The sequence below is a fragment of the Miscanthus floridulus genome (assembly GCF_019320115.1).
Source record: "Miscanthus floridulus complete chloroplast genome, cultivar PI295762".
Taxonomy (NCBI): domain Eukaryota; kingdom Viridiplantae; phylum Streptophyta; class Magnoliopsida; order Poales; family Poaceae; genus Miscanthus; species Miscanthus floridulus.
Genome location: NC_035750.1, coordinates 60,249 through 87,500, shown reverse-complemented (window position 1 = coordinate 87,500; position 27,252 = coordinate 60,249). Strand labels below are relative to the sequence as shown.

Here is a 27,252-nt window from a genome sequence, read left to right as displayed (position 1 = left end):
TAAGCCGCTTTGCCATCTCTTCATCTTCATCTGCAAAGAATTCTCGACGTGAAAACACAGAGACAAAGGCCTGATCTTTGAATAGGAAAAAGAATGGATCCGAAGGTCCCAAATCAATTGGCTTATTCGAAAAAAGCCTTCTTCTTTGAAAGATATATCTCGTGTCTGGTACTGCATTGTTCCACTCTGCAAGAAGTCCGAATCAGTCTCTTGCACCTCCCCCTTTTTATGATAAATATACCAGAAATAATTCGAATAAATAGCAGTCTCTGACAACTCATCCTCTTTAATCTGCTTGGACCCGCTCCAATACCCATAGGAAAATCCCCAGTCATATTCAGCGTACCTGTCCCTGCAATCAAATAGATTGTCCCAAGGGCCCCATATTCTAGGAGCCCAAGTTATGCTATTGAAAATTCGTTCCTCTAGCAGTTCCGGTTTGACCATTCCGTTCCCTTTTTCAAACTCCACTTCTTTTCATATAGCATCCCTAATCAAAGAGAGAACAATATCCATTTCAAAACATTTCTAACGGATTCCTTGGTTCGGACCGACGAAGTAATGGCACTCGATTATTATCAACCCGACTGCAATCTTTTTCTGTCGGTAAGGATTGCACCAGAGCACCTTCTACTTCTAATAGGCCATGAACTATAGATAGAGAAGAATCATTCTGAGCGAGTCCATAAGAAGCGACCCACTTTTTCATCGGTTCCGGGGGAAGACCAAAGATCTTGCGCGACCGGTCCGCCAGAAAAACTCAAAAGAGAAAGAAGTCTCGTTAATCTCTTCATGCTCGTTCCAAGTTCGAAGTACCGTTTGGCCAAAGAAAAAGCCGCTTCCTGACACGATTGCCTCTTTATATAGATAGATATAGGATCTATGGGGTTATTACTTAGAAGTCTATTTTGTACAAGATCCCCTCCTATCTGATAGAAAAGGGTCCCATGATCCCGAGCCGGTCTTATCTTGGCTCGCAAACCCCAAGTTTGTCTATGAAGAGCTAATCTAATTGTATTAGTTTCTATAATGGATTTCTTATGTGGAATACTAATGGATAGGGCCTCGTTGCTAAGTGCTACAAGATCTAGTGCACTGGAACTCGTGGTTATGGACCCGAATCCTTTAGTATGGAACATTGTCTTTTCCAAGTAAAAACCCCTAGTATATGAAAGAATGAAAAGGTGCTTTCGTTCTTGTGGAATAAGAAGCCCTCGTACCTTAATGAAAGGAAAATAGGAATTTTTCGTTAGGTATTTGACCAAATAGGATCGTCCAGTTCCTATAGAACCTATCACTAAAATACCCGATAGGGCTAAGCGGAACGAAAAGGGTTTTCCATGAGATGGTAAATGAAAACGATTAGCCCCACACGAGGTTTGGGAATAAGTGATTGTCTGATAATGAGCAAGGAATATACGTCTTTCTGCTAAAGAGGATCTATTAAACTCATAATTCATTAGATCCTTGTTAGCAATGTCAACTAGGTATCATAAGTAAATGGATCTCGGTTGTTCAATCCTTTGATAACCAAGGTCATTCTTTGCTAAAGAGAAATGATCACTATGGGTCAGACTCAATAGAATTGGATCCATTCCAAATAGCGAGAATTAGGATTCTTGATCCCTCTCAATCTCTCTTTCAATTCGAGGATCCGGAGAGGTTTTTTCATAGTCATCTCCGAATATTTGCCATCTCCGAATATTTTCGATTTCATTTTTCTATGATATGTCTTTCTATATGAAAATTGGTTATTTACGATGTACGATGATCCCTGTTAAGCATCCATGGCTGAATGGTTAAAGCGCCCAACTCATAATTGGTAAATTTGCGGGTTCAATTCCTGCTGGATGCACGCGAACGGGAACGGTCTATTGGAACTGGCTCTCTATCCATGGAATCTCATCCATCATCCATACATAACGAATTGGTATGGTATATTCATACCATAACATAAGAACAATAAGAACTCGAATTCTTATCGATACTGGAACTCAGAGCATAGGAGGGAAAGTCGATTTATGGATGGAATCAAATACGCAGTATTTACAGAAAAGAGTCTTCGTTTATTGGGAAAGAATCAATATACTTTTAATGTCGAATCGGGATTCACTAAGACAGAAATAAAGCATTGGGTCGAACTCTTCTTTGGTGTTAAGGTAGTAGCTGTGAATAGCCATCGACTACCCGGAAAGGGTAGAAGAATGGGACCTATTCTGGGACATACAATGCATTACAGACGTATGATCATTACCCTTCAACCGGGTTATTCTATTCCACTTCTAGATAGAGAAACGAACTAAAGGAGAATACTTAATAATACGGCGAAACATTTATACAAAACACCTATCCCGAGCACACGCAAGGGAACCGTAGACAGGCAAGTGAAATCCAATCCACGAAATAAATTGATCCATGGACGGCACCGTTGTGGTAAAGGTCGTAATGCCAGAGGAATCATTACCGCAAGGCATAGAGGGGGAGGTCATAAGCGCCTATACCGTAAAATCGATTTTCGACGGAATCAAAAAGACATATCTGGTAGAATCGTAACCATAGAATACGACCCTAATCGAAATGCATACATTTGTCTCATACACTATGGGGATGGTGAGAAGAGATATATTTTACATCCCAGAGGGGCTATAATTGGAGATACTATTGTTTCTGGTACAAAAGTTCCTATATCAATGGGAAATGCCCTACCTTTGAGTGCGGTTTGAACTATTGATTTACGTAATTGGAAGTAACCAATTAGGTTTACGACGAAACCTAGAAATCGATCACTGATCCAATTTGACTACCTCTACGGGATAGACCTCAACAGAAAACTGTTGAGTAACGGCAGCAAGTGATTGAGTTCAGTAGTTCCTCATAGAAAATTATTGACTCTAGAGATATGGTAATATGGAGAAGACAAAATTGTTTGAAGCACGCACAGAACCGGAAGCGCCCCTTGTTTCAAAGAGAGGAGGACGGGTTATTCACATTTAATTTGATGGTCAGAGGCGAATTGAAAGCTAAGCAGTGGTAATTAAGACCCCCGGGTGAAAATAGGGATGTCTCCTACGTTACCCATAATATGTGGAAGTATCGACGTAATTTCATAGAGTCATTCGATCTGAATGCTACATGAAGAACATAAGCCAGATGACGGAACGCGGAGACCTAGGATGTAGAAGATCATAACATGAGCGATTCGGCGGATTTGGATTCCTTTTCTATATATCCACTCATGTGGTACTTCATCATACGATTCATATAAGATCCATCTGTCTAGAGATCGTCATATACATCTAGAAAGCCGTATGCTTTGGAAGAAGCTTGTACAGTTTGGGAAGGGGTTTTTTGATAAAAAAGAAGAATCTACTTCAACCGATATGCCCTTAGGCACGGCCATACATAACATAGAAATCACACGTGGAAGGGGTGGGCAATTAGCTAGAGCAGCAGGTGCTGTAGCGAAACTGATTGCAAAAGAGGGTAAATTGGCCACTTTAAGATTACCATCTGGGGAGGTCCGTTTGGTATCCCAAAACTGCTTAGCAACAGTCGGACAAGTGGGTAATGTTGGGGTGAACCAAAAAAGTTTGGGTAGAGCCGGATCTAAGTGTTGGCTAGGTAAACGCCCCGTAGTAAGAGGGGTAGTTATGAACCCTGTGGACCACCCCCATGGGGGTGGTGAAGGGAAAGCCCCCATTGGTAGAAAAAAACCCACAACCCCTTGGGGTTATCCTGCGCTTGGAAGAAGAACTAGGAAAAGGAAAAAATATAGTGATAGTTTTATTCTTCGTCGCCGTAAGTAAATACGTAACTAGGAATATGGAAAATTGCATTTTTGGAAATTGCAATAATGCGATGGGCGAACGACGGGAATTGAACCCGCGCATGGTGGATTCACAATCCACTGCCTTGATCCACTTGGCTACATCCGCCCCTTATCCAGCTAAAGGATTTTCTCTTTTTTCCATTCATTATTATTCTATTTATTCTGACCTCCATACCTCGATCGAGATAGTGGACATAGGATGCCACTCTTTAAAATGAAAAAAAGGAGTAATCAGCTGTGACACGAAAAAAAACGAATCCTTTTGTAGCTCGTCATTTATTGGCAAAAATCGAAAAGGTCAATATGAAGGAGGAGAAAGAAATAATAGTAACGTGGTCCCGGGCATCTAGCATTCTACCCGCAATGGTTGGCCATACAATCGCGATTCATAATGGAAAAGAACATATACCTATTTACATAACAAATCCTATGGTAGGTCGCAAATTGGGGGAATTCGTGCCTACTCGGCATTTCACGAGTTATGAAAGTACAAGAAAGGATACTAAATCTCGTCGTTAATTGAATTCAGAATAGAAAGATTCAGAATAAACAAAATTGATAGTTATAGGATTCAAATAATCAAATAAAATAAAGATAGGCGGGTAATAACCTTATTTATGACAAGTTTCAAATTGGTAAAGTATACCCCTAGGATAAAGAAGAAGAAGGGGCTGAGAAAACTCGCAAGAAAAGTTCCAACCGATCGTCTACTTAAATTCGAACGGGTTTTCAAAGCACAAAAACGCATACATATGTCTGTTTTCAAAGCACAAAGAGTTCTAGATGAGATTCGCTGGCGTTACTACGAGGAAACCGTTATGATACTGAATCTCATGCCTTATCGAGCATCGTATCCCATCTTAAAGTTGGTTTATTCGGCAGCAGCAAATGCTACTCATTATAGGGATTTCGACAAAACAAATTTATTCATCACTAAAGCCGAAGTCAGTAGGAGTACTATTATGAAAAAATTCAGACCTCGAGCTCGAGGACGTAGTTATTCTATAAAAAAAACGATGTGTAATATAACAATTGTACTAAATATAGTAAAGAAATCTAAATAATCTTTAGATCAATCTAAAATTTCGATTCCCAGTAAAAAAAAAGAAATATAATAGAAAAATATGGGACAAAAAATAAATCCACTCGGTTTCAGACTTGGTACAACCCAAAATCACCATTCCTTTTGGTTCGCACAACCAAAAAATTATTCTGAAGGTCTACAGGAAGATAAAAAAATACGGAATTGTATCAAGAACTATATACAAAAGAATAGGAAAAAAGGCTCGAATAGAAAAATGGAATCAGACTCAAGTTCTGAAGTAATTACACATATAGAAATTCAAAAAGAAATCGATACAATCCACGTCATAATCCATATTGGATTCCCCAATTTATTAAAGAAAAAGGGAGCAATCGAAGAATTAGAGAAAGATCTCCAAAAGGAAGTTAATTCTGTAAACCAGAGACTTAATATTGCTATCGAAAAGGTTAAAGAACCTTATAGACAACCTAATATTCTTGCGGAATATATAGCTTTCCAATTAAAAAATAGAGTTTCATTCCGAAAAGCAATGAAAAAAGCTATTGAATTAACTAAAAAAGCGGATATAAAGGGAATAAAAATCCAAATTGCGGGTCGTCTAGCAGGAAAAGAAATTGCACGTGCCGAATGCATCAAAAAGGGTAGACTACCCCTCCAAACAATTCGCGCTAAAATTGATTATTGCTGCTATCCAATTCGAACTATCTATGGAGTATTAGGTGTCAAAATTTGGATATTCGTAGAAGAAGAATAACTAACCATGTCTTCCCATTCCGCCCAGTGATAGAATAAAAAAGACAAGAACCTTGTTTTTCCAAAAATCCCTAAAAAAAAGAAGAAAGTATCCCTCTTTCTATAAGATTTAATGAAAATTAATAAATCTTTTAATATAATTGCTATGCTTAGTGTGTGACTCGTTAGTTTTTTCTTTAGGGTCAAAAATAAAAAAAAATTGTCTGAACCCTACTAAAAATAGAAAAAAACTTAGTAATGATAGAAAATTAACTAATAACCAACCTATTGCTTCGTATTGTCGAGATCCTAACTAAGAAACAGTCACTATGTGAATAAATACATCTATCAAAAATGAGTAGATCTATCATATAGTTGTAGCAACTGCATTTTTTTCTCTACAAAAGAAACCTGATTCTAGGCTGTGAAGCAAAACTAAAGGGATGTGGATAAAAGGAGGGATGATAGATAGAAGGAAGAAGAATAAGAAAGATATAGGATTCCCATGTGTATGGTCTATGAATTACATCATAAAAAAAAGGCAATGTGATAAAGCATCAATATAATAAAATTCTAAAAAAAAAAAAAAAAGAGAGAATTCGAAATCGTAACTTTACTTTTGAAACAACAAATATAAAGCAATAAATAAAGAGCAGCCGGGTTAATAAAACTGAGAAAATTGACTCGGAAATAAATTTTTTGGAAGCTCCATTGCAGGATTCAAACCTAACCATTAAAGGAGAAGCTGTGGGAACGACAAAACCTATGACTACATAGGATTTTTTTGGAAAGAATCCTAACACTTCATTGGGTGGGATGGCGAAACAAACCAAAAAAATTGCTTTATTTGATAAGGTTCTAAATTAACAAATAAGACAGGAAAGAGTAAATATTCGCCCGCGAAATCCTTATTGGATTAGAATACTTTACCACGATTCAATAAGAATAAAAAAAAGGAGATTCAAAAAAAGGAAGGATTACATTTTATATAAATATTGAATTTTGATATATTCTAGATCTTCTTTCTTGACTATATATTTATTTTTCTTTTTTAAGAAAGTCAAAATCAAAAAAACCTAACTTTTTCTATTATATATTGATGTGTACCTATCTATAATATTTTTCTATAATATTTTTGAATATTATGGAATTAGAGAAATGAAATTCGCACGCTTTCTCATTTCATTCGCGAGGAGCTGGATGAGAAGAAACTCTCATGTCCAGTTTTGTAGTAGAGATGGAACTAAGAAAGAACCATCGACTATAACCCCAAAAGAACTAGATTTCGTAAACAACATAGAGGAAGAATGAATGGAAAATCCTGCCGAGGCAATCATATTTGTTTTGGTAGATATGCTCTTCAAGTACTTGAACCCGCTTGGATCACCGCGAGACAGATAGAAGCAGGACGAAGAGCAATGACACGATATGCACGTCGTGGTGGAAAAATATGGGTGCGTATATTTCCCGACAAACCGGTTACAATAAGACCCACAGAAACACGTATGGGCTCGGGAAAGGGATCCCCCGAATATTGGGTAGCCGTTGTTAAACCAGGTCGAATACTTTATGAAATGAGCGGAGTATCCGAAACTGTAGCTAGAGCAGCTATCTCTATAGCTGCCAGTAAAATGCCCATACGAAGTCAATTTCTTCGATTAGAGATATAGAACCCAAAAAAGGAGTATTGAAGATAAAAAACCCCTGGTTTTTCTTTCTGGAAAGACAATATTTCTTTCATCCTTTTGCATTGAAATAACAAATGGAAATCAAAATAATATGATTCAACCTCAGACCCTTTTAAATGTAGCAGATAACAGTGGAGCTCGAAAATTGATGTGTATTCGAGTCATAGGAGCCGCTGGTAATCAGCGATATGCTCGTATTGGTGATGTTATTATTGCTGTAATCAAAGACGCAGTGCCCCAAATGCCTCTAGAAAGATCCGAAGTAATTCGAGCTGTAATTGTACGTACACGTAAAGAATTCAAAGGCGACGACGGTATAATAATACGCTATGATGACAATGCAGCAGTTATCATTGATCAAAAAGGAAATCCAAAAGGAACTCGAGTTTTTGGCGCGGTTGCCGAAGAATTAAGAGAATTGAATTTTACTAAAATAGTTTCATTAGCTCCTGAAGTATTATAAATACTAGTAGACGAGATATAGATCAAAGAAAAAATTAGTAGATTGTGTCTCACGTATATGCTTTAAAATCCTAAATTTAAAGAAAAGGGAAAACATGTTGATTATAGAAAAATTAGGAGGAACCTAGAATTAGAGTCTTATGGGCAAGGACACTATTGCTGATTTACTAACCTCTATAAGAAACGCAGACATGAATAAAAAAGGAACTGTTCGAGTAATATCCACAAATATTACCGAAAACATTGTTAAAATACTTCTACGAGAGGGTTTTATTGAAAGTGTTCGGAAACATCAGGAAAGTAACAGATATTTCTTGGTTTCAACTTTGCGACATCAAAGGAGAAAGACTAGAAAGGGAATATATAGAACTAGAACCTTTTTAAAGCGTATCAGCCGACCTGGCTTACGAATTTATGCCAACTATCAAGGAATTCCTAAGGTTTTGGGCGGAATGGGAATTGCTATTCTTTCTACTTCTCGAGGTATAATGACAGATCGAGAAGCTCGACTAAACAGAATTGGGGGAGAAGTTTTATGTTATATATGGTAATGGCCGCACCTATAGTACCCAAATTCTATCTCGAACTTCCTATTTTGAAAATAAAAATAGAAAAATAGGAGAAAAATATATGACAGAAAAAAAAAATAGGAGAGAAAAAAAAAACCCGAGAGAAGCAAAAGTAACTTTCGAAGGTTTAGTTACGGAAGCCCTACCCAACGGAATGTTCCGCGTTCGCCTAGAGAATGACACGATCATCCTGGGCTATATTTCAGGAAAGATCCGGTCTAGCTCTATACGAATACTGATGGGGGATAGGGTCAAAATTGAAGTAAGTCGTTATGATTCCAGCAAAGGTCGTATAATTTATAGACTTCCCCATAAGGATTCGAAGCGTACCGAAGACTCGAAGGATACTGAAGATTTGAAGGATACCAAAGATTCAAAGGATTAGGTTTTTCTGGGGTAATAACTTCCAAGTTTCAGAATTTAAGTGAAGAGACTTATTTTTTCCAAAAGAATAGATTCATAGTTTAAGAAAGGAATACCTATATATGAAAATAAGAGCTTCCGTTCGTAAAATTTGTACAAAATGTCGACTGATTCGCAGGCGTGGGCGAATTAGAGTCATTTGTTCCAATCCGAAGCATAAACAAAGACAGGGGTAATCTTTCGAAAAAGAAGCTTTTCTTTCTAATAAAGTAAAAAAAAAAGTACCCACGGAAATGTCCAAATTGCAAATAAAAAAAAAGGAAAGTAAAGGATATATTTTAACCCGAAACGGATATCTTTGTATCTTTTTTCTTTTTGTTATTTCTAACTCATATTTATGAGATAATAAAATATGATAAAAGCTATACCAAAAATAGGTTCACGTAAGAAAGTGCGTATTGGTTTGCGTAGGAATGCCCGTTTTAGTTTACGGAAGAGTGCACGTAGAATAACAAAAGGGGTTATTCATGTTCAAGCCAGTTTCAACAATACCATTATAACCGTTACAGACCCACAAGGTCGGGTCGTTTTCTGGTCCTCCGCAGGTACTTGTGGATTCAAAAGCTCAAGAAAAGCATCACCCTATGCTGGTCAAAGAACAGCAGTAGATGCTATTCGTACAGTGGGTTTGCAACGAGCAGAAGTTATGGTAAAAGGTGCTGGTAGCGGAAGAGATGCCGCATTACGAGCCATTGCTAAAAGTGGTGTACGGTTAAGTTGTATACGCGATGTAACACCTATGCCGCATAATGGATGTCGACCTCCTAAAAAAAGACGTCTGTAAAAAAAAATGAAACCGCTTTCAAGAGAAATAAACGATTCAATGATCAAATAATAATACTAGTCTGTTATGGTTCGAGAAGAGATAACAGGATCCACTCAAACACTAGAGTGGAAGTGTGTTGAATCAAGAGTAGATAGTAAACGTCTTTATTATGGTCGTTTCATTCTGTCTCCGCTTAGAAAAGGGCAAGCAGATACTGTCGGTATTGCCTTGCGAAGAGCTTTACTTGGAGAAATAGAAGGAACATGTATCACACGCGCCAAATTTGGGAACGTGCCACATGAATATTCCACAATAGTAGGTATTGAAGAATCCATACAAGAAATTTTACTAAATTTGAAAGAAATTGTATTGAGAAGTAATCTCTATGGAGTTAGAGACGCATCAATTTGCGTCAAAGGTCCTAGATACATAACCGCTCAAGATATAATCTTACCGCCTTCCGTAGAAATCGTTGATACGACACAACCTATAGCTAACTTGAGAGAGCCCGTTGATTTCTGTATTGAGTTACAGATCAAGAGAGATCGCGGATATCATACGGAACTCAGAAAGAACTCTCAAGATGGAAGTTATCCTATAGATGCTGTATTCATGCCTGTTCGAAATGTGAATTATAGTATTTTTTCTTGTGGGAATGGAAATGAAAAACACGAGATACTTTTTTTAGAAATATGGACGAATGGAAGTTTAACTCCTAAAGAAGCGCTTTATGAAGCTTCTCGTAATTTGATTGATTTATTTCTTCCTTTTATACACACAGAGGAAGAGGGCACTAGTTTCGAAGAAAATAAAAACAGGTTAACTCCACCCCTTTTAACCTTTCAAAAAAGATTCACTAATCTAAAGAAAAACAAAAAAGGAATTCCATTGAATTGTATTTTTATTGATCAATTAGAATTGCCTTCTAGAACGTATAATTGTCTCAAAAGGGCCAATATACATACACTATTGGACCTTTTGAGTAAGACTGAAGAAGATCTTATGCGAATTAATAGTTTTCGTATGGAAGATGGAAAACTGATATGGGACACTCTAGAGAAGCATCTCCCAATTGATTTACCTAAGAACAAGTTCTCGCTTTAAATCATTGCAATTTTTTCCTCTTCTTCTTTTTTGAGTTAGAATAAAAAGAAAAAAGAAAGCAATTTTGCATCTTTGGCACAATCTATATTTTCGCGAAATGGATCATAATAAAATAGATTTTAGGTATCTAGGGAAGATTCACTTGGAAGTAACTATTTCCTAGATACCCATGCAGGGGACTTCGCGGTGGAATGAATCAACTCGAAAAATCCCTAAACTAAAAAAGACCTAAAGTTAAGGATTTATCAATGGGTAATGTTGCTCCAATACCTAACCAAAGAGCTACTGCAGTACCGATTAAAAAAACGGTCGTAGCTACTGGGCGACGAAATGGATTTTGGAATTTATTGACATTCTCTAGAAAGGGTACTGTCAATAAGCCCGTTGGCACAGAAACCATTAAGAGAACGCCCAATAACTTATTGGGTACTGTACGGAGTATTTGAAATACGGGAAAGAAGTACCACTCGGGTAATATTTCCAAAGGAGTTGCAAACGGATCCGCTGGTTCACCAATCATTGACGGCTCTAGAACCGCTAAACCCACATTACACGCAATAGTACCTAGAATTACTACTGGAAAAATGTATAAAAGATCGTTGGGCCACGCGGGTTCCCCATAATAATTATGTCCCATCCCTTTAGCTAATTTTGCTCTTAATACAGGATCATTTAAGTCAGGTTTCTTTGTTATTGGGATAGGTGAATTCTTTAGGATCCATCCCCCAAAGGAACCGGACATGAGAATTTTTCATCATCCGGCTCGAGCAAGAATGAAAGAAATAAGACCGTGGAGGATCCACAATAGAATAGGGTATATAATGACTCAATGACTCAAGGTAAGAAAAGCTTTATCAAATTATCTTTTCCGAAGTTGCGCCTATAACTACTCATTGAAAAGAATCCTATTCTTATGCTTAAATGCTCAATATCCAAGTGGGCTTACAAATTTGATCATGATCAATTGCTTTGTGGATTGTCTCTTGATTAGTTGGTGTTTATCCCCTCGATATCGCAAGTTTCTTATGTCCAAACAAAGTATTTACTTGTTACTAATAAAAAATCAAAAAGTTTAGCCTGCGTTCTTCCTTAGATCCCTTCTTTTACTCCGATAGTATTGCGGATCAAAATCGATGCAAAGAAAATGAATGCATTTCCATACTATAATAAAAAGTAAGTGTAATAAAAATAGAATTGGATCATATCACATGACTTATTCCATTTATACTTTATAGGATCTTACGGAGCCTGTTCATGGATGACATGGTTGGGGTATGATCATAGAAAATATTCTCCTCGAGTGAACCAGCCTATCCTTCCTAGATAGGGGACTTACGTGTTGATTGGATGCGGAGACACCTTTGGTCGTGAATTCTAATGTGGCAGATCCAATTCTCTATCTGCATGGCCAAATCAATAATTCAAGTCACACACTCCCATAATCCGCCTTATTTTCTTTCGTAAAATTCACTTCAACTATTTGTATAAAAATACTTCGAAGTTGAAGAGAAGTATCCAAATGACATGTCTTATTTTACAATAACCCATGTTTGTAGCAATGAAATACCACAACCTACCCGATATGATATATGAGAATTAGAATTCTCTATGATATGCCTTCCCTATAAAGGACCCGAAATACCTTGCTTACGTATCATTGGAAAGTGCATTAACATAAATACGGCAGTAAGCAGAGGTAGTACAAAGGTATGTAAACTATAAAAACGAGTCAAAGTGGATTGGCCCACACTAGCACTTCCACGTAATAATTCCACTAAAGGGGACCCTATTACCGGAATAGCTTCGGGTACACCTGTAACAATTTTGACTGCCCAATAACCAATTTGATCCCAAGGCAAAGAATAACCAGTTACACCAAATGATGCAGTCAATACAGCCAAAACCACGCCTGTGACCCAAGTTAATTCACGGGGTTTTTTAAATCCACCTGTGAGATACACACGAAATACGTGCAGGATCATCATTAGAACCATCATACTTGCTGACCATCGATGAACCGATCGGATTAACCAACCAAAGTTGGCCTCCGTCATTATATATTGAACGGAGGAAAAAGCCTCTGTAACGGTGGGTCGGTAGTAAAAAGTCATAGCAAAACCGGTAGCGACTTGTACTAGAAAACAAGTAAGTGTAATTCCCCCTAAACAATAAAATATGTTGACATGAGGAGGAACATATTTACTAGTTATATCATCCGCAATTGCCTGAATCTCAAGACGTTCTTCAAACCAATCATATACTTTATTGAGATAGGTAACTAGCCCGACTCCCCCTCCGAGAACCGTATATGAAAATTTCATCTCGTACGGCTCAAGCAAAAATACACAAATTTTCAACGGATATTAGAAAAAAAGGTTCAAAACTCCATCAGCCACGGTATTGGATCGATTTGCCTTGAAGATATGAAATAAGAAAAATCCAGAATTTCTTCTTTGTGATAATAATGCCAAAAAATCTCAAGTTGGCTCATCTGTCTTTCTTTCCCTTATGTTGATCATTAGAGGCCTCTTGACTTTTCTCTTCCCTATTTTTTATTTATTTTATTTTTTGACTAGTCAAAAAATAAAATAAAAATTTCTAGTGGTTTTCTGATAGAAATTATCTTGTTGCGATCCTATGAATCAGTTCAATTAAAACCTTAGATTCATACTAGAGCCACGATGATTGAGTCTCAAGATAAACAAAAGGCAAGGGTTCTTCGAATAAGAACCGCTTGATGATCATTTATTGAAAGAGAAAAGAGTTCTCTTTTGGGCAAACAAAATTGGAAGGAAGAAAATTTCTTTTTTTATTAAGAACTACTTGAATTTTTTTTTAAGTCTGGTTGCGAGGTCTAAATAGTGAGTATGAATCATAGTTCCTTTTTTTTTGATCCACTCTATGTATTTCGTGTTCCAGATACTAGGATAAATAATATCCGACGAATTAGAATCATCTTGATAGAGATAACAGGCCCTTTCTATGTATTATCAATAGGATCAATTCTAACAAGTCACACACTCATATTCCAGAGATACCAAAACAAAAAAATCCACGGTCGAACTACCAGAATGTCTAGAAATGTGGAGCTTAAAGTAGAAAGGCTTTTTTTGGATGGAAAAACTATGAAGTCATAGTTTTAGTTAATAGAAACCTAATTCGTTAAAATTCCGTCCAGTAAAACAGAAGAATTATAAATTTCTAAAATTATAGATAGGAATATCGCGAATAAAGCCATTGCGACCCCCATAAAAGGAGTAGTCCCCCAACCCGGAGCAACTTTCCCATATTCCGAATTCAAGGGTTTCAATAAACTACCTGCGCCAGTCCGTTTTGGCTTAGGTCTAGAACTATCTTCAACGGTTTGTGTAGCCATAAATTCTATTTAATCATTGGTGTTGACTTTGTATACTATTCCGTTGTAGTTGTAAATACACGATCTTTTCATAGATCCATTGTAATCTTGAAATTCTATAAAAATGGAAACAGCAACTTTAGTCGCCATCTCCATATCTGGTTTACTTGTAAGCTTTACTGGGTATGCCTTATATACCGCGTTTGGGCAACCCTCTCAACAATTAAGAGATCCATTCGAAGAACACGGGGACTAATTGAAGTAAGAAGTCTCCCCTCCGGGGGACTTCTTACTTCAATTAAATTATTTCTTTCCTTCAATTAAAATTTCATTTCTTAGTCGGAACCTTAGGTGGTTCTCGGAAGAAGATAGCGAAAAAAATTATCCCTAAAGTAGAAACTAAAAGGAACGTATAAACCAATGCTTCCATAGATTCGATCCTGGTTTATTTACAATTATAACTTCCACACCTATTCACTTATCATTTGGGATCATTTCCCATATAAAAAAAGAAAAAGAGTCAAAGAAAGGACAGGAGATGTTCCTCATGTCAAATCAAACAAAAAAGAGAGGTGAAAGATACCATAGCAATGTGGTATCAGGCTGCCTGTCTCCTTGTAGTTGGATCTCCAACTTTTTGGAATGTTCCAAATTCCACTTGAGCATCCAAGTCTGGATCAATACCAGCAAAAACATCTCGGAACAAGGTTCGAGCGCCATGCCAAATGTGTCCGAAAAAGAAGAGCAAAGCAAAGGTAGCATGACCAAAAGTGAACCAACCCCTTGGACTGCTGCGAAAAACACCATCTGATTTCAAAGTAGCTCGATCTAATTCAAAAATTTCCCCTAATTGAGCACGCCGCGCATATTTTTTTACAGTAGCAGGATCAGAATAACTTACTCCATTAAGTTCGCCACCATAGAACTCCACCGTTACGCCTACTTGTTCAACACTATATTTGGATTCTGCTCTTCTAAAAGGAACGTCCGCTCTCACAATTCCCTCTTCATCTACCAAAACTACCGGAAATGTTTCAAAAAAAGTAGGCATACGACGTACAAAAAGCTCGCGTCCTTCTTTATCTCTAAAGATGGGATGTCCTAACCATCCAACAGCTATGCCATCCCCATTGTCCATTGAGCCTGCTCTGAATAATCCCCCCTTTGCCGGATTATTACCAATATAATCATAAAAGGCTAATTTTTCGGGAATTTTAGACCAAGCTTCTGATAAACTAAGATTTTCGGCTAACCCATCGCTAACTCTTCGATATATTTCTTGCTGAAAGTATCCCTGATCCCACTGATAACGAGTAGGCCCAAATAATTCGATTGGGGTAGTTGCTGATCCATACCACATAGTTCCGGCAACTACGAAAGCAGCAAAAAAAACAGCAGCGATACTACTGGAAAGTACAGTTTCAATATTGCCCATACGTAACCCTTTGTATAGACGTTGAGGCGGACGGACACTTAGATGGAATAGGCCCGCTAATATGCCCAAAGTACCCGCAGCAATATGATGCGAAGCTATTCCTCCCGGAACGAAAGGATCAAAACCTTCTGCACCCCACGCAGGATTTACAGCTTGTACTTTTCCAGTTAGTCCGTAAGGATCGGACACCCATATCCCAGGGCCATATAAACCCGTTACATGAAATGCACCAAAGCCAAAACAAGCCACCCCTGCAAGAAATAAATGAATTCCAAAGATCTTGGGCAAATCCAAAGAAGGTTTTCCCGTCCGCTCATCACAGAATATTTCTAGGTCCCAATATACCCAATGCCAGATAGCTGCCAAGAAACACAAGCCAGAAAACACAATATGCGCACCTGCCACACCTTCATAACTCCAAATACCCGGATTCGTTACAGTTCCGCCTGAAATACTCCAACCACCCCACGAATTCGTTATTCCTAAACGAGTCATGAAGGGGATGACGAACATACCTTGTCTCCACATTGGATCCAGAACAGGATCAGAGGGATCAAAAACCGCTAATTCGTATAAAGCCATCGAGCCAGCCCAACCAGAAACTAGAGCTGTGTGCATTATATGCACCGAAAGCAATCGACCCGGATCATTCAATACGACAGTATGAACACGATACCAAGGCAAACCCATGGAAATACCCCTTTAGCAAAGAAAAATAGACACGATGTCGCTTTATTTTATCGCATTGGAAAAGACTGTCCATACATATTCTATGTACCTAACCCTTCTAGGGGATTCTATGTCAGAAAGCGTGAATATTTATTTCATTCCATTAAAAATAACAAGCCAATTCTGTTTGTAAGAAGAAAGAGAAGCAGATCTATTCTATACTCGATAAGTGCCAATATGCAATGGGTAGCTTGGGCTATTTGGAAAAACGAAGAATAGATCCTTCATCCCTCTTTGTTTATCATTCGAATCACGGATTCCTTTTTCTTTATTCAATCTGTCTTACCTTCCTTATATGTAGAATCTTTCAATCTATGTATTATTTCAATCTATGTATTAATAGAATCTATAGTATTCTTATAGAATAAGAAAAAAATGAAGATAATAAACTGCGGATTCTTTCTTTCTCTTCCATTCTTACGTTTCCATATTAAAGTGTAGTTTTTTTACTTAAATTTAATAATATTAATCTAATATGCCCATTGGTGTTCCAAAAGTACCTTACCGGATTCCCGGAGATGAAGAAGCGACTTGGGTTGACTTATACAATGTTATGTATCGAGAAAGGACACTTTTTTTAGGTCAAGAGATTCGTTGCGAGATCACGAATCATATTACAGGTCTGATGGTATATCTCAGTATAGAAGATGGAAATAGCGATATTTTTTTGTTTATAAACTCCCCTGGCGGGTGGCTAATCTCAGGAATGGCGATTTTTGATACGATGCAAACGGTGACACCTGATATATATACAATATGCCTCGGAATAGCCGCGTCCATGGCCTCCTTCATTCTGCTTGGAGGAGAACCCACCAAGCGTATAGCATTCCCTCACGCTAGGATTATGCTTCACCAACCTGCTAGTGCTTATTATCGGGCAAGGACACCAGAATTTTTACTAGAAGTGGAAGAGTTACACAAAGTTCGCGAAATGATCACAAGGGTTTATGCACTAAGAACAGGCAAGCCTTTTTGGGTTGTATCCGAAGACATGGAAAGGGATGTTTTTATGTCAGCAGACGAAGCCAAAGCTTATGGACTTGTCGATATTGTAGGGGATGAAATGATTGACGAGCACTGCGATACTGATCCAGTGTGGTTTCCAGAAATGTTTAAGGATTGGTAGTGGGTGGATTCCTTGTAAATTTATTTCAAACCTAAATTCGGGTTTTATGCTATAGAAAATAGAAATACTTCATGATGATGAATCATCAGGTTAAGATCGATCTAAACCAATCCATTTTATATATACATACGACATGCCAACGGTTAAACAACTTATTAGAAATGCAAGACAGCCAATACGAAATGCTAGAAAATCGGCCGCGCTTAAGGGATGTCCTCAGCGTCGAGGAACATGTGCTAGGGTGTATGTGCGACTCGTTCAGATCATGAGTTCAAACAAATAATAAAATTTGTGAAGTATCCATGATCGGTACCAATGAATAGGATAGAGAAGCTCTATCCTAGATTTCTATGGTATATGGAATTTATGGTTTCCTTTGGTGCAAATCCAATCATCTAGATTGGAAGAAGCAATTCCCCCATTGGTAACAAATGGTTATCCATTAAGCGGAGGAAATAGTAATAAAAAGAAAAAGGCTTATGCTCCTTTATCTTAAAAGAACGGACTAAAGGGTCAGCTACTTAGCCAACTTTCATAATTAAATACCGTCACTGTATGAATAACTCTTATTGTGAAAAGAGTTATTCACTCTATAATGGATAGGTAGAGCCAAAGAATGTGAACTATACAAGTTCACAATACCTTTTGATGAAATGAAAGAAAGGGCTCCGGTGTATAGAGAGGGCCTCGCCGTTTAAAAGGGAACCATAAAAACGATGGAACCCACTGTTTTTTTAGTATCGTTAGAATTTGTTATTTCTATGCGAAATAACTGAATAGAATAAAAAATCGTGGTTGGGAAGGTTATAGTAGCAAAAGCCATTGGAATTAATATTTTATATATCGGAATAATCCGTTTAGTTATTAATGGGAAAAAAGAGGGTTAAAAGAAGAGAAATCATTAGTTATTCATTAAGGTTAATTTGATTCAATGACCAGAGTTCCGCGAGGATATATAGCTCGGAGACGACGAACAAAAATGCGTTCATTTGCCTCAAACTTTAGAGGGGCTCATTTAAGACTTAATCGAATGATTACTCAACAAGTAAGAAGAGCTTTTGTTTCTTCTCATCGAGATAGAGGCAGGCAAAAGAGGGATTTTCGTCGTTTGTGGATCACTCGGATAAACGCAGCAACACGGGTATATAACGTATTCAATAGTTATAGTAAATTAATACACAATCTGTCCAAGAAGGAATTGATTCTTAATCGTAAAATGCTTGCACAAGTAGCTGTATCAAATCCAAATAATCTTTACACGATTTCCAATAAAATAAGGACTATCAATTAAAGGATAAAAAAGTAATATACAGGAATAATTAAAACCGAATTCCCGGAGAGGGAACTCCGGGAAGATACAATAAATTAAGATTAAGTGGTAGGAATCAACGAGCATGTTGCAATAAATAAAAAAACTATTTCTTTTTTCCCATTTTTCTTTCTTATAACAAACACAAGAATCAAAATTGGATTACTTTCTTTATATATGAGTCTGAGCCTTTCGAATAAAACATCAACAATCGGAACTTAAGTTTCGATTGTTGTTTCTTAAATTCTGGTTGGAGTTTCTTAAGTTTCGATTGGAATTGAACTTTTGTGTTAATTGAGGAATATGTCTATTTTTTCTGTGTCTAGGACCAGTAATTATTGAAATTGCCTGGGCTTGAAATTGCTTCTCATTCTCATAGTTACGAAATGGTAAGAAAGATAAAATACGAGCTTGTTTTATAGCAAGAGTAATTAATCGTTGTTGTTTCAAGGTTAATCTATTTATTCGTCTGGATAATATTTTTCCTTGTTCACTAATAAATCGATTAATTAAACTCATGTTTCTATAATCAATTCGATCCCCCGGGCCTATTCGAGAACGCCTACGAAAAGGTTGTTTGGATTTACGAAAAGGTTGTTTGAATTTACGAAAAGGTTGCTTAGATTTATGAAAAGGTTGTTTGGATTTACGAAAGGGTTGCTTAGATTTACGAAAAGGTTGTTTAGATATATACATGATTTATTCCTTATTTAAAAATTTGAAAAAAAAAAGATTTCTTTATTTTATTAATTTTTTATCCAGAACCAGAAGAAGTAGTCTTTCTTTGGTCCATATATTATTTGATTAATATACTATATAAAAATATATAAAATCCAAATATATAAAAATAAAAACCCTCTATACATATGAAATAATATCTACCTAAAATCAGATTAGTTGATTTGTATTTTGTATTCTATCTATGTTCTATATATTTAATAAGAAGTTCTTACTCTTTCTGTTCTTTGGAAAAATCGAACACACGATGCTCCTATTTCTTTATTTCATTATGAGTGGTATGCTTTCGACAATAACGACAAAATTTTCTTAATTCTAATTGTCCGGGCGTATTGTGGCGATTCTTTTGAGTACTATATCTAGAAATCCCCGTCGATTCCTTATTGGTACCCTTTCGAACACAACTAATACATTCCAAAATAACTCGGATTCTAACATCTTTGCCCTTGGCCATGAACCTCCTTTCCTTTTTGGATCGACTTAACTTAATTCTTATACCTATTCTTTTATTCTTCTATTTTGGATCCCAAGAAAAGAAGAAGAATAAAATCCATAGAAGTTCCTAACTAAAAATGTGATTTCTAAAGATTTTGTTGTAATTCTTCGAATTCTCGAACAAATCCAATCCAATAGAATAAAAAAAAATTTTGAAATTCGTAAATCATAAATTAAGTAATAAAACATAGATAAATAATTAAAGAATACAATCCTTATCCATCTTTTCTTTCTTTTTGCTTCATATACTAAAAAAGAATTCAAAAAGGGAAAATTTTCGTCATGTCACGAAGAATTCTATCTCTTGCATAGGAATAACTAGAATTAAAAAAAAGGGAATGACAAAGCATCTGGGAATAAACGATTGATTTCTATCAATAAACCTGCTAAAGCCCCAAACCATAGAGTACTTAGCACGGGTGCTACAGAGAGATATGTTTTTATATCCCGCATTGAAAATCCTCCTTCGGTATTGGAATACATATATGATCAGATACTCTTGCCCAAGATCCTTTGTATTTCTTTTGTTTAGGCGAAATTCCTAACTAAAAAAACAAAATAAATATTCTATATATATAGAATGAACCGTATAGACGAGATTTTCCTATCCCTAAAAAAGATGACCCCTTCTTCCTATACATTACTAAGGAATAGTAGTCTTTCTTTTATAGGTGAAATTTGACTGGATTTTAGTTTATACCCTTCCTTGATTATATGAGACCAAAAACAAGAAATGACAAGAAAGTTCTATATGAATAAAGAAATAGAAGAAAATTACGATGTGGAAAACAAGAAAGGAATTGTGTACAATGGCATTGTACAACAATTTGGAAAAGGGATGTAGCGCAGCTTGGTAGCGCGTTTGTTTTGGGTACAAAATGTCACAGGTTCAAATCCTGTCATCCCTACCTATTAATTATCTCTTCTTTATGGGCAGTAGTGGGGAGATCAATTAAAGTAAAGTGGGTATAACTTGAATTTGTGGATACTATACGGACGTGAGACACGTTAGGAATAGAAAAGGATTTTCTTTTTTTTGTTTTGAAAGCGCTCTTAGTTCAGTTTGGTAGAACGCGGGTCTCCAAAACCCGATGTCGTAGGTTCAAATCCTACAGAGCGTGATTCCATATATCTTATGTCGAAACTAAAATAACTTAAAAAAAAACAAAGTAGAATTGCAACTCCAATTTGACCTCCTCCAGACCAGAGAGGAGGTCAATCAAAAAAGAAATATTACTCAATCAAAGATCCAACTGATCCCCACGCCTGTATTGCAAATACGCAGTCACGAATAATCCCGCTAAAGTAATAGGAATTAGGCCTAAGACGATTCCAAATAGAAAAACTTCAATCATTTCGATTTGTTCGAGGGGATAAAAAAAGAGGTACGATCTATCTCTAAATAATAGTCTAAACTACCCACGAATCTCAATGACCAAGAAAAGAATTGGTCATTAGTGTGGAAAAGAGTCTAGAGTACCAGGAATCCAAAAGAAAGATTCTTCTATTCATTCAATTCATTTCAAATAAGACGTATCTTGTTCAAGCCAATAAATAGAGCTGGGGTTATAGTTAAAGCAGCCAGTAGAAAACCGAAATAACTAGTTATAGTAAGCATGAAGGGGTTAAATTCCATTTTTTTTTACTACACTACATAATGTTGGTAAAGCACTTACCTAAGTTTAAGTTCAAGATAGAGTGAGATACAGAAGTGTAAAAAAAAGAGAAAATCGATTCATCAGACGTAACATGAGTCCCTAATTCCGAATCAAGAGATTTGTTGTGAAATCTGTCAGTTAAGTAAACTAATAATATTAAGAACTAGATCATCTAACGCCATTGAAAAATGAAATTGGATTTTCGGGGGAATTTTGGAATAAAAGATAAATAAAGAATTTAATTTGAAAAAAGAAATTCTTTCTATTTCGGATTATTTCTTTTTTAATAGGATGGATTTCATCCTCTTTTTGGAGCAAACGGTCGAATATTCCCCTATTCCTTCTTATTTTAACTCATTGTATTCCATATGGAATAAGAGGAGAAGAAAAGCATTCCACGACCCCCGAGGGGCCCCCTCAAAAAGGGAACTATTCCTTGAATTTACTTTTTTTTTATTTATTTTTATTCGTTTTTTGAACCCCAACAAAAGTTGATTCGAAGTTACTTCAATTATCCTTTTCTTTTAAGTTCTTCTTGTAAAGTTCCATGCTTGCTGTTTGGTCAAGAAAGTTAGACCTAATCCAACAAACAAGACAAGGATTGATTACGAATCTTGATTCTTCAAAGAATGTATTCCGTTTCTTTCATAACGGATTATCCACTATTCGATTTTCTATTTATTAGATATTATTTTATGCTAACCAATTAAATTCCTTTAACTAAAAAGGGATAGATTTTGCATATACTTATCTTTGTATTGCGTCAATATGAGAATATCCTTCCTAAATTCTTTATCTTATTAATCATTAACTTAGGTTTTCCCAAGATCTTGGCCGCTATTCCAAATTAAATTATTCTACTATTCCGAAGACAATGAAAATAAGTAGGACCCCAAAAATTGTGGGGTTCTATTGATGCCTTGAATAACATGTAATTTTCCTATAGACAAGGAACAAAAAAGAGAAAAAAGGAATTCTGTTTCGGGACCAAGCAAAACTGGATTGCTGTGCCATAGGAAGGATAGCTATACTAATTCGGTATACTCAAAATACACCTTTGGTACAAAATTGACAATCTCACAAGGATGAAATATCAGTAATTTTCTATTTACTGGTGGATCCCATCTTTTACGGAATCAATTCCTTTTTTGAATAAAAATTTTGGGAGCTCAGCATGTCTGGAAGCACGGGAGAACGTTCTTTTGCTGATATTATTACCAGTATTCGATACTGGGTTATTCATAGCATTACTATACCTTCCCTATTCATTGCGGGTTGGTTATTTGTCAGTACGGGTTTAGCTTATGACGTGTTTGGAAGTCCTCGACCAAACGAGTATTTCACGGAAAGCCGACAAGGAATTCCATTAATAACCGAACGTTTTAATTCTTTAGAACAACTAGATGCATTTAGTAGATCCTTTTAGGAGGCCCCCAATGACCATAGATCGAACCTATCCTATTTTTACAGTGCGATGGCTGGCTGTTCACGGATTAGCTGTACCCACGGTTTTTTTCTTGGGATCAATATCAGCAATGCAGTTCATCCAACGATAAACCAAATTCCAACTATAGAACTATGACACAATCAAACCCGAATGAACAAAATGTTGAATTGAATCGTACCAGTCTATACTGGGGTTTATTACTCATTTTTGTACTTGCTGTTTTATTTTCCAATTACTTCTTCAATTGAGAGAAAGAAAGAGAGTAGTAAGAATTCTCTTATCCCATTTGGAAGGATACCATCTTTATAACTATCCATGACTGTTTTTGTCTCTAGCATGACCACTTGAGAAAATGTGGAGGAAAGTAGGGGAAATGGCCGATACTACTGGAAGAATTCCTCTTTGGCTGATAGGTACTGTAACTGGTATTCTTGTGATTGGTTTAATAGGTGTTTTCTTTTACGGTTCGTATTCTGGATTGGGTTCATCTCTATAGTAATCGGAGGATCCAGATTGTAAACATGAAAAAGTAGGAACTTAGCGGGTCCTTACTCCCCTTTATCTGATTAGAGCGGAAAGGGCCCGCGGAATTCTTATTGTTATAACGCGGTTTTATTCCATAATCTAGAAATTGGTTACCTATTTCTATTTGTAAAAATAACAAAGAGAAAACCTTTGCTCTGATGGTTGGAATCCCTCTATTTATTCTTTTGTTTGTTAATGATGTTAGTGAGTGAAGCAATCCATCGGTCGATTTAAAGCCCCCGCCTTTCGCCCATAAAATGGATTCACTCTTATGAAGCAACAAGAAAGAGGGGAGAGGATCCAGTATTTTATTCCATGAAGGAAGTATCCTGCAAATCGTTGATTTAGTTTAGAGTAATAAACTAATAAAACCTTAATCAAAACTACTCAACTAGCCTAAAAATAAAAACCACCCTTCCATGGGAGGGTATAGATTTTTTTTTACAAAATTTCTGTAAGTTCAAAGTTGAACTTAATTGAAAAAGTCAAGCAATTCTATTTGCTCACAAGAAATTTGTCCCCCGCCATACTTTCTTTCCCTCTGTTTGTCCACTACCGCGCCCGAACCTAAGCAAAGGAAGTCCAAAAGACAGACCCGAATAAAGAATAAATAGTAATCTTTGACAAAACAAATAAGAAGAAAAATGATTCTTACTTCGATACAAGAAGAATCGACACAAGAAAAAGGCAAAAAAGCCTTTTTCTTGTGCCCAATAGAGGATTAAGAAGACCCACAATTCCTCCTAAAAGGACTTGTTGCTTTTATTGTTCTCGTCTTTGCCTTGGATCCTCTTCTTTTGCATGAGATAGAAATAAGGAATTCCAGAAATCGAGGCTTTTTTCTAACTTGATGGTAAGAAATCCCAGGATCTAGAAATTCATTTCGTACAATTGAACCTTTTCAAACTGTTTCTTTTTGAGAACCAAAAAAACTTGTGCCAAAATAACAGATGCGAAGAAGAACAAAAGGCCTTGGACGCGCAATGGATCCTGAAGCACTATTTCTGCATCCCCCTGACCAAACCCTCCTACATTAGGATTGCTTGTTAATGGTTGATCAAGCTTGATTGATTCCCCCTCTGAAACAAGAAGTTCTGGCCCGGGAGGTATAATATCAATCACTTGGCGTCCATCCGACGCATCCACTATGGATATTTCATATCCCCCCTTTTCTTTACGTAGTATTTTTTTTACTATACCTGTTGACGTAGCATTATAGACCGTATTGTTACTCTTGGTACCATCAGGATAGATCTGTCCCCTTCCTCGGTTTCCCCCTACATATATGGGATATTTTAAGAAATGAACGTCTTTTTTTGTAGCGGGATCGGGGGAAAGAATGGGAAAGACAATTTCACTATATTTCTTACCGGGAACTGGGCCTATCACAAGAATATTTTTTTTATTGGGACGATAACTCTGAAAAGAGAGATTTCCTATCTTTTCTTTCAACTCAGGAGAAATACGGTCGGGCGGCGCTAATTCGAATCCCTCGGGCAAAATAAGAACAGCACCCACATTCAACCCTCCCTTTTTACCATTAGCAAGAACTTGTTTCAGCTGCATATCATAAGGAATTCGAAGAACTGCTTCAAATACAGTATCAGGAAGCACTGCTTGGGGAACTTCAATATCTACAGGCTTATTAGCTAAATGGCAATTGGCACATACAATTCGTCCAGTTGCTTCCCGCGGGTTTTCATAACCCTGCTGCGCAAAAATGGGATATGCGTTTGAAATAGATGTGCGAGTTATTACGTATATCATGATCGATACAGAAATCGATCGAATCATCTGTTCCTTTAACCAAGAAAAAGTTTTTCTATTTTCCATGTCCAATCGCGGATCCCGGAATTTCTACAATAAATTAGATAGGTAGCTAAGCTAATCTAGTTCCCTATACACGAGTCTGTTGTCATTCTACTGCAATAGTTGTACTAGAATGATGAATACCTTGAGCAGGTAGAAATAGAAAGAATTTTGTTAAAAAGGAAAAGGGCTTTCTTTCTAAAGGAAGAAATATGCTAATTTGATTAATATTAGGAAATCAAATGAGTGAGTTTATGCTTCACTAATTGAATGATAAATGACTACAAGTGAAGGAGATAGACGGTTTAAACAAAAAAAGACCCAAAATTTCAAACACGTGTCTAGAATCACAGGAAAACTACAAACAAAAATAGTGAAAATTAGCTCGTTAGGAGCCCATCCAAGATTGTTGTAGACCCAACGAATTAGTAGTTCCCAACCGCGGGTGGAGTGAAATCCAACAAAAAAATCAGTAACTAAAAGAATAAAAAAAGCTTTTATTGAATCATTTAAGTTATAGAAAAATTCCTGAACCCAAGAATTCAAAATGACAAGTTCTTCTTTACCCAGAAAAAAAGAACCACTTAGAATAGCCAAACAGATTATATTTGTTGAGAAATGCAAAATGATATGGAGATGATCCTCATTATCTATTTTGGCCAATTGTATTATTTCCTTGTGTATTCCTATAGGAAGTTTTTGTACATGTGTCTTCGGTTTCTCTTTTATCATTTCGTCCAAGAGAAAAAGTTCTTCTAATTCTATGAATCCTTCTAGAATCCTTTTCTCTTGAATATCAGTTAAGAAAGTTTCGGATTGCCTGGTATTCCACCAATTCTTAATCCAAAGTTCCAGACATTTGTTAAAAGAGAAAGAGACTCCCCAGGGCAAAAGTACGATAAATACAAGATATAAGAAAGAAGGCAATGCTTTCTTTTTTTTCATTTTTGATCTGTAAATTGAGTTGTTAATGAATCCGCTTCATTCGCCGACTCTATTTCATTTGCTGAATATATATGATATTTCTTTTCTTTGAAGCAAAAATTCTATAACAAGGTTTGAGACCTTGTATTTGTATCTATTTCTCTTTTTGTATACTAGTGGAATTTCATTGTATTGGGTTCTTTCTTAGATCTAAATGGAGTGGAATAGAGAAATAAAAAAAAGGCCTTTCATATAAAAATGGAAGAATAGTATGCCATATATCTCACTTGGACAAAACAAATTCGAAGCAATTTTCTCTTATCCTCGTTTGTTCCTTCCTTTAGATAAATACTCGAAAATCCCCTTACAATTGCAAAAAATTGCAATTGGTACTCAAAATACTTCAATTGGTACACGCAAGAAATAGGCCAATTCGGCAGCTTTTTGTTCAATTTCTCGTGGAGTAAAAAACTTATCATCAGTACGAGTCAAGGGAATGACCCCCTGGCCCCGGATTTCCATATAAAGGATACGACGAGGATAAAGACCCTCTTTAACCTGAATTCTAATTGATTGGATATCCCGCACAAGGAATTGAAGGAAGATGCGACGTTTTATTCCAGGGAATCCCCAACGAAAAATGCACACTATTCCCTCTTTTCTATCGAATCGGTCATAACCACTGCCTACATTCCATAAAATAGTGCACCACAAATAGGAGCTAATGAATAGGCCCGCGATTCCGTAGAAAGACATCACGACCCCCTGTGGAAAAAAAAGAATTTGTTGAGATGGAAGTACAGATATCATATTCTTACCAAGATAACTGGAAGCCCCAACCGCTAAGAATCCTAATGAACCTAGAAAAAGAATACAGGCCCAGAAAAAATTACCTCTTTTTCGAGAACCTTTTAGAAGTTCTATCCATATGTGTTCTGATCGCCAATTCATATTAGATATACTAAATCCAGTAGCGGTCAATTGAAATTGAGAGAATAAGCTAAATGATTTTTACTTTACTTTTTTTGATTCTGAAATAGCCTTCAGTAGCTAGTACTCCTGTGAAATAATTGGTTAGATACAT

General features: G+C 36.5%; 36 protein-coding genes and 4 non-coding genes across 41 annotated transcripts, besides 4 other annotated features. All coding sequences in view use genetic code 11, as the record gives it.

Annotated features, from left to right (window-relative positions):
- Nucleotides 1-4,383: part of a sequence feature (IRA) that runs on past the window's edge.
- Nucleotides 1-27,252: part of a sequence feature (JLB, junction IRB-LSC) that runs on past both edges of the window.
- ycf2 lies at nucleotides 669-1,460 on the bottom strand. Its single transcript has one exon. It carries the CDS (start codon nucleotides 1,458-1,460, stop codon nucleotides 669-671), a length of 792 nt encoding a protein of 263 aa, YP_009421787.1.
- On the top strand, nucleotides 1,782-1,855 carry trnI-CAU. Its single transcript has one exon. It is a non-coding gene; the product is annotated as a tRNA-Ile (tRNA).
- rpl23 (ribosomal protein L23) lies at nucleotides 2,022-2,303 on the top strand. Its single transcript has one exon. The coding sequence runs from the start codon at nucleotides 2,022-2,024 to the stop codon at nucleotides 2,301-2,303; it is 282 nt and encodes a 93-aa protein (YP_009421786.1).
- rpl2 (ribosomal protein L2) lies at nucleotides 2,322-2,711 on the top strand (one of the parts in which the record gives this gene). Coding sequence (YP_009421784.1) covers nucleotides 2,322-2,711 — 390 coding nt within the window.
- Nucleotides 3,287-3,700, bottom strand: orf137 (putative protein 137). The gene has a single exon. It carries the CDS (start codon nucleotides 3,698-3,700, stop codon nucleotides 3,287-3,289), a length of 414 nt encoding a protein of 137 aa, YP_009421785.1.
- On the top strand, nucleotides 3,375-3,806 carry rpl2 (ribosomal protein L2; one of the parts in which the record gives this gene). Coding sequence (YP_009421784.1) covers nucleotides 3,375-3,806 — 432 coding nt within the window.
- Nucleotides 3,673-4,047, top strand: orf74 (hypothetical protein 74). The gene has a single exon. The coding sequence runs from the start codon at nucleotides 3,673-3,675 to the stop codon at nucleotides 4,045-4,047; it is 375 nt and encodes a 124-aa protein (YP_009421783.1).
- trnH-GUG lies at nucleotides 3,862-3,936 on the bottom strand. The gene has a single exon. It is a non-coding gene; the product is annotated as a tRNA-His (tRNA).
- rps19 (ribosomal protein S19) lies at nucleotides 4,133-4,348 on the top strand. Its single transcript has one exon. The coding sequence runs from the start codon at nucleotides 4,133-4,135 to the stop codon at nucleotides 4,346-4,348; it is 216 nt and encodes a 71-aa protein (YP_009421782.1).
- Nucleotides 4,383-4,384: a sequence feature (JLA, junction LSC-IRA).
- Nucleotides 4,384-27,252: part of a sequence feature (large single copy region; LSC) that runs on past the window's edge.
- On the top strand, nucleotides 4,447-4,893 carry rpl22 (ribosomal protein L22). The gene has a single exon. The coding sequence runs from the start codon at nucleotides 4,447-4,449 to the stop codon at nucleotides 4,891-4,893; it is 447 nt and encodes a 148-aa protein (YP_009421781.1).
- On the top strand, nucleotides 4,954-5,628 carry rps3 (ribosomal protein S3). The gene has a single exon. The coding sequence runs from the start codon at nucleotides 4,954-4,956 to the stop codon at nucleotides 5,626-5,628; it is 675 nt and encodes a 224-aa protein (YP_009421780.1).
- Nucleotides 5,773-5,781, top strand: rpl16 (ribosomal protein L16; one of the parts in which the record gives this gene). Coding sequence (YP_009421779.1) covers nucleotides 5,773-5,781 — 9 coding nt within the window.
- rpl16 (ribosomal protein L16) lies at nucleotides 6,875-7,276 on the top strand (one of the parts in which the record gives this gene). Coding sequence (YP_009421779.1) covers nucleotides 6,875-7,276 — 402 coding nt within the window.
- Nucleotides 7,386-7,757, top strand: rpl14 (ribosomal protein L14). The gene has a single exon. It carries the CDS (start codon nucleotides 7,386-7,388, stop codon nucleotides 7,755-7,757), a length of 372 nt encoding a protein of 123 aa, YP_009421778.1.
- On the top strand, nucleotides 7,897-8,307 carry rps8 (ribosomal protein S8). Its single transcript has one exon. It carries the CDS (start codon nucleotides 7,897-7,899, stop codon nucleotides 8,305-8,307), a length of 411 nt encoding a protein of 136 aa, YP_009421777.1.
- On the top strand, nucleotides 8,387-8,710 carry infA (translational initiation factor 1). The gene has a single exon. It carries the CDS (start codon nucleotides 8,387-8,389, stop codon nucleotides 8,708-8,710), a length of 324 nt encoding a protein of 107 aa, YP_009421776.1.
- rpl36 (ribosomal protein L36) lies at nucleotides 8,811-8,924 on the top strand. The gene has a single exon. It carries the CDS (start codon nucleotides 8,811-8,813, stop codon nucleotides 8,922-8,924), a length of 114 nt encoding a protein of 37 aa, YP_009421775.1.
- Nucleotides 9,101-9,532, top strand: rps11 (ribosomal protein S11). Its single transcript has one exon. The coding sequence runs from the start codon at nucleotides 9,101-9,103 to the stop codon at nucleotides 9,530-9,532; it is 432 nt and encodes a 143-aa protein (YP_009421774.1).
- On the top strand, nucleotides 9,599-10,618 carry rpoA (RNA polymerase alpha subunit). Its single transcript has one exon. It carries the CDS (start codon nucleotides 9,599-9,601, stop codon nucleotides 10,616-10,618), a length of 1,020 nt encoding a protein of 339 aa, YP_009421773.1.
- Nucleotides 10,836-11,360, bottom strand: petD (cytochrome b6/f complex subunit IV). Its single transcript has one exon. It carries the CDS (start codon nucleotides 11,358-11,360, stop codon nucleotides 10,836-10,838), a length of 525 nt encoding a protein of 174 aa, YP_009421772.1.
- On the bottom strand, nucleotides 12,241-12,939 carry petB (cytochrome b6). Its single transcript has one exon. It carries the CDS (start codon nucleotides 12,937-12,939, stop codon nucleotides 12,241-12,243), a length of 699 nt encoding a protein of 232 aa, YP_009421771.1.
- On the bottom strand, nucleotides 13,773-13,994 carry psbH (photosystem II protein H). Its single transcript has one exon. The coding sequence runs from the start codon at nucleotides 13,992-13,994 to the stop codon at nucleotides 13,773-13,775; it is 222 nt and encodes a 73-aa protein (YP_009421770.1).
- On the top strand, nucleotides 14,098-14,229 carry psbN (photosystem II protein N). Its single transcript has one exon. It carries the CDS (start codon nucleotides 14,098-14,100, stop codon nucleotides 14,227-14,229), a length of 132 nt encoding a protein of 43 aa, YP_009421769.1.
- psbT (photosystem II protein T) lies at nucleotides 14,302-14,403 on the bottom strand. The gene has a single exon. It carries the CDS (start codon nucleotides 14,401-14,403, stop codon nucleotides 14,302-14,304), a length of 102 nt encoding a protein of 33 aa, YP_009421768.1.
- Nucleotides 14,572-16,098, bottom strand: psbB (photosystem II 47 kDa protein). Its single transcript has one exon. The coding sequence runs from the start codon at nucleotides 16,096-16,098 to the stop codon at nucleotides 14,572-14,574; it is 1,527 nt and encodes a 508-aa protein (YP_009421767.1).
- Nucleotides 16,613-17,263, top strand: clpP (ATP-dependent Clp protease proteolytic subunit). Its single transcript has one exon. It carries the CDS (start codon nucleotides 16,613-16,615, stop codon nucleotides 17,261-17,263), a length of 651 nt encoding a protein of 216 aa, YP_009421766.1.
- Nucleotides 17,397-17,510, top strand: rps12 (ribosomal protein S12; one of the parts in which the record gives this gene). Coding sequence (YP_009421720.1) covers nucleotides 17,397-17,510 — 114 coding nt within the window.
- On the top strand, nucleotides 18,195-18,554 carry rpl20 (ribosomal protein L20). The gene has a single exon. It carries the CDS (start codon nucleotides 18,195-18,197, stop codon nucleotides 18,552-18,554), a length of 360 nt encoding a protein of 119 aa, YP_009421764.1.
- On the bottom strand, nucleotides 18,777-19,268 carry rps18 (ribosomal protein S18). Its single transcript has one exon. The coding sequence runs from the start codon at nucleotides 19,266-19,268 to the stop codon at nucleotides 18,777-18,779; it is 492 nt and encodes a 163-aa protein (YP_009421763.1).
- rpl33 (ribosomal protein L33) lies at nucleotides 19,564-19,764 on the bottom strand. Its single transcript has one exon. It carries the CDS (start codon nucleotides 19,762-19,764, stop codon nucleotides 19,564-19,566), a length of 201 nt encoding a protein of 66 aa, YP_009421762.1.
- On the bottom strand, nucleotides 20,130-20,258 carry psaJ (photosystem I subunit IX). The gene has a single exon. It carries the CDS (start codon nucleotides 20,256-20,258, stop codon nucleotides 20,130-20,132), a length of 129 nt encoding a protein of 42 aa, YP_009421761.1.
- trnP-UGG lies at nucleotides 20,639-20,713 on the top strand. The gene has a single exon. It is a non-coding gene; the product is annotated as a tRNA-Pro (tRNA).
- Nucleotides 20,853-20,926, top strand: trnW-CCA. Its single transcript has one exon. It is a non-coding gene; the product is annotated as a tRNA-Trp (tRNA).
- Nucleotides 21,047-21,160, bottom strand: petG (cytochrome b6/f complex subunit V). The gene has a single exon. The coding sequence runs from the start codon at nucleotides 21,158-21,160 to the stop codon at nucleotides 21,047-21,049; it is 114 nt and encodes a 37-aa protein (YP_009421760.1).
- Nucleotides 21,328-21,423, bottom strand: petL (cytochrome b6/f complex subunit VI). The gene has a single exon. The coding sequence runs from the start codon at nucleotides 21,421-21,423 to the stop codon at nucleotides 21,328-21,330; it is 96 nt and encodes a 31-aa protein (YP_009421759.1).
- Nucleotides 22,638-22,889, top strand: psbE (photosystem II protein V). Its single transcript has one exon. It carries the CDS (start codon nucleotides 22,638-22,640, stop codon nucleotides 22,887-22,889), a length of 252 nt encoding a protein of 83 aa, YP_009421758.1.
- On the top strand, nucleotides 22,900-23,019 carry psbF (photosystem II protein VI). Its single transcript has one exon. It carries the CDS (start codon nucleotides 22,900-22,902, stop codon nucleotides 23,017-23,019), a length of 120 nt encoding a protein of 39 aa, YP_009421757.1.
- Nucleotides 23,042-23,158, top strand: psbL (photosystem II protein L). The gene has a single exon. It carries the CDS (start codon nucleotides 23,042-23,044, stop codon nucleotides 23,156-23,158), a length of 117 nt encoding a protein of 38 aa, YP_009421756.1.
- Nucleotides 23,284-23,406, top strand: psbJ (photosystem II protein J). The gene has a single exon. The coding sequence runs from the start codon at nucleotides 23,284-23,286 to the stop codon at nucleotides 23,404-23,406; it is 123 nt and encodes a 40-aa protein (YP_009421755.1).
- On the bottom strand, nucleotides 24,306-25,268 carry petA (cytochrome f). The gene has a single exon. It carries the CDS (start codon nucleotides 25,266-25,268, stop codon nucleotides 24,306-24,308), a length of 963 nt encoding a protein of 320 aa, YP_009421754.1.
- On the bottom strand, nucleotides 25,497-26,189 carry cemA (chloroplast envelope membrane protein). The gene has a single exon. The coding sequence runs from the start codon at nucleotides 26,187-26,189 to the stop codon at nucleotides 25,497-25,499; it is 693 nt and encodes a 230-aa protein (YP_009421753.1).
- On the bottom strand, nucleotides 26,562-27,119 carry ycf4 (photosystem I assembly protein Ycf4). The gene has a single exon. It carries the CDS (start codon nucleotides 27,117-27,119, stop codon nucleotides 26,562-26,564), a length of 558 nt encoding a protein of 185 aa, YP_009421752.1.